Raw genomic sequence first — 3,446 nt, 5'->3', positions numbered from 1 at the left:
GCTACTTAGCTTCTTAATGGGAAGAAGAAAAGCTCCATTTTGAATATTAATAGGGAGAGGGTAGTTTCCACTGTGATGTCCTAAAGTCAGATTTTGTGTTTCTTCCTACATTAGCTTATGAGGAACAGCTACCAGCAGCAGCTCAGAGTTCTCACTTGAACCACTTTGCCCCTTCATCCCTGAGCACTTAGCTTCCAAAGGTCAGAGTGAGTAGCTTAAGGGAAGTGCCTGGCTTTTTCCAAGTACTTATGGAGAGAGGTCAGGCACAAGGGTTCTATAGACCTACTGTGAGTGCAGAGTTTGCTCACAGACAGGACACTAGTGGGCAATAGAAAAGAACACTGTTGGGCAGAGGCATTGCAGTAGGAAAGGTTGGAAGTGAATCCTAATGCTATGGTTTTGTTTCCTGATGTCCCAGGGCTTGAAAATCAAGATTCACAACTGAGACTTGTCTTAGTGGGTAAGACTGGAGCAGGAAAAAGTGCCACAGGAAACAGCATCCTTGGAAAGAAAGCATTTATTTCCAGCATTGCAGCAAAATCCATTACCAAGGCCTGTCAGAAAGAGAGAAGCGTGTGGAATGGGAGAGAAATAGTCGTCGTGGACACACCTGGCATTTTCGACACGGAAGTACCAGATGCTGACACACAAAGGGAGATTGCTAATTGTATCCTCCAGACCTCCCCCGGGCCTCACGCTGTGCTCCTAGTGGTCCCGCTGAGCCGGTACACAAAGGAAGAACAGAAGGCTGTGGAGAAGATGCTATCAATGTTTGGACCCAAAGCGAGGAGATACATGATTCTCTTATTTACCAGGAAAGATGACTTGGATGGCATGGAGCTCCGTGATTACTTAAAGGAAGCACCAGAAGGCATTCAAGATCTGATGAAGCAGTTCAAGGATCGCCACTGTGAATTCAACAATAAGGCGACAGGGGCTGAGCAGGAGGATCAAAGGACACAACTGCTGGACCTGGTCCAGCGCATAGTGAAGCAGAACAAGGGAGGATTCTACACTAATAAGATTTACCAAAGAGCAGAGGTGGAGATTCAGAAACAGATTCAAGCTATACAGGAAAACTACAGAGCTCGGTTGAGGAGAGAGAAAAGGCAGTTAAAAGAGGAGTATGAAAAGAAAATCAGAAAGCTAGAGGATACATTAGAGCAGGAAATGAAAAAGGCAGAAATGGAGAGGGAATTTGAAGAAAGGGAGAAATACTATTCCTTCATGCAGAAAAATGCTAGAGGTGAAGTTGAGAGTCAGGAAGGGATGCTTGATTTAATCTTGAAAGGATTAAGAGTAATCTGGAGAGAAATCTCATCTCTGTTCAAGGAAGATTAGGCTAATGAAAATCTGTCTAAATTTCCTGTGTGTTTTCAGGTGTGTCTGCCGCATATAACTAATTCCCTAAAGTCAGAACTCTGTTTCTGTCTCTCAGGCTCTCAGACTGGGGCATGTAGTAAACTTCAGTCATAGAAATTGGGAGACTTGGTTGAGGTAAGAAGGAAGGAAAACATTCTCAATGTGTAAAACTCCAAAGCAGAAAATATGATGCTCCCTATCTTCTGAACTCTCAGAGACAGAGAGAAAATGAATGCAGGAGATCAAAAGACCATGACCCCAAGCTTTCTCTATCATTAGTAAAGTTTCCTCCTCTACATTGGCACATAATCTCCACCCGTGGCTCCTACTCCTTATTTTTATCTTTAGGATCACAATGCTCATTTTACAGATGTGGTTAGAGAAATCAATTCTTTGCCTTAGATAATCTATAGCTAGAGATGTTTATAAAATTCTTTCTATATATACATAAATTTGTTGAATTTAATTTTTATGGAAGGACTGAAATTGTTCCTTATTATCTGCCCACTAGAGAACAAAGATTTGTCTGGAAAATGTTTTTCAGAACTCAACTAAGTGAAATGCCAGAAAGAGCAAAAGACAAGAGATTCAACAGCTAAGAGAACAATGTTCAGTATATTCAGATGTTTATGTAGAAAGTTGTTGAGCAAACTCAATGTAGCCACTTTGCTGAATAATGAGTTCTCTTCTTCTTTTCTTGTGAAACTAACTGTTGCCACCACACCTCTATCACACCACACCTTGATTACTTACTGCTAGGTGCATCATCCCCACACTGCTGCCTCCACTCATTTGAATTGTTTGCTCATTGTTACCATAATAAAACATTTCTATTCTCTCTTATTTGTGCAAAACTGAAATTTCTTTTACTTTATAAAATATCACCAATACTTCTAAGAGTTTTTATCTTTAGGATCACAATGCTCATTTTACAGATGTGGTTAGAGAAATCAATTCTTTGCCTTAGATAATCTATAGCTAGAGATGTTTATAAAATTCTTTCTATATATACATAAATTTGTTGAATTTAATTTTTATGGAAGGACTGAAATTGTTCCTTATTATCTGCCCACTAGAGAACAAAGATTTGTCTGGAAAATGTTTTTCAGAACTCAACTAAGTGAAATGCCAGAAAGAGCAAAAGACAAGAGATTCAACAGCTAAGAACAATGTAGTTGTTGAGCAAACTCAATGTAGCCACTTTGCTGAATAATGAGTTCTCTTCTTCTTTTCTTGTGAAACTAACTGTTGCCACCACACCTCTATCACACCACACCTTGATTACTTACTGCTAGGTGCATCATCCCCACACTGCTGCCTCCACTCATTTGAATTGTTTGCTCATTGTTACCATAATAAAACATTTCTATTCTCTCTTATTTGTGCAAAACTGAAATTTCTTTTACTTTATAAAATATCACCAATACTTCTAAGAGTACAGGGATGAATTTCACTTTTTGATAAAAATTCAAGATCCTTTGGAGCTTTGTTTGTTCTACACCCTAATATGTATCTCCAGCATTCTCCATTTGAACCACATTCTTAATCTCTCTGCACATCAGAGACCACATTATCCTTGAATTCATTCATTATGAATTCTGATATCTTTGTGAGTTTTCTGGGGAAGGGGGATTTTTTAAATATATGAATAATAGTAATTGAAGTTTATCCCTTTTCTAATAGGTACTCCTACCCTAATAATTCATAGGCTTTCCCAAAGCACATTTCCATGTTCTACCAGTATGTCCTGGTGGTCACATGCCACTGTCCTTCCTCTGCCATCTTGAAAGTGGCTTTTCCATGTCCCACTTCATTTTGTCTTCAATATACCTACCCATTACTTCCCCCAAACACAAATGAATTTCGATTGTACCTTTAACAAAAGTTAGCAAAGTTTCAAGGATATGTGACTGGATCTTTCAGAAATAGTCATTCACAGTGAGACACATTTGGTTTCACTTTGCAGAATATGGGGTGCAGTCCCATTGGAGTTTTACACAAAATTCTGAGATTGGGAGTTAACATCCTCTTGTCTCAGGAGCATCTAGAAGCACATATTGAACCAAAGAAAGAGCCGCACATAC

General features: G+C 39.2%; 1 protein-coding gene across 1 annotated transcript; it reads left to right on the top strand.

Moving 5' to 3' along the window:
- Positions 1-382: 382 nt before the first annotated feature.
- LOC102752171 (GTPase IMAP family member 4) lies at positions 383-2,232 on the top strand. Its single transcript, XM_006761345.2, has one exon. It carries the CDS (start codon positions 394-396, stop codon positions 1,339-1,341), a length of 948 nt encoding a protein of 315 aa, XP_006761408.1. The 5' UTR covers positions 383-393; the 3' UTR covers positions 1,342-2,232.
- Positions 2,233-3,446: the final 1,214 nt, after the last annotated feature.

This window comes from Myotis davidii, unplaced genomic scaffold (genome assembly GCF_000327345.1).
Source record: "Myotis davidii unplaced genomic scaffold, ASM32734v1 scaffold838, whole genome shotgun sequence".
Classification (NCBI taxonomy): Eukaryota; Metazoa; Chordata; class Mammalia; order Chiroptera; family Vespertilionidae; genus Myotis; species Myotis davidii.
This window is presented reverse-complemented; position numbering and strand designations above follow the sequence as displayed.

Coding starts and splice junctions, on each gene's coding strand:
- LOC102752171 (XM_006761345.2), top strand. CDS start 394: ATGGTTTTGTTTCCTGATGTCCCAGGGCTTGAAAATCAAGATTCACAA.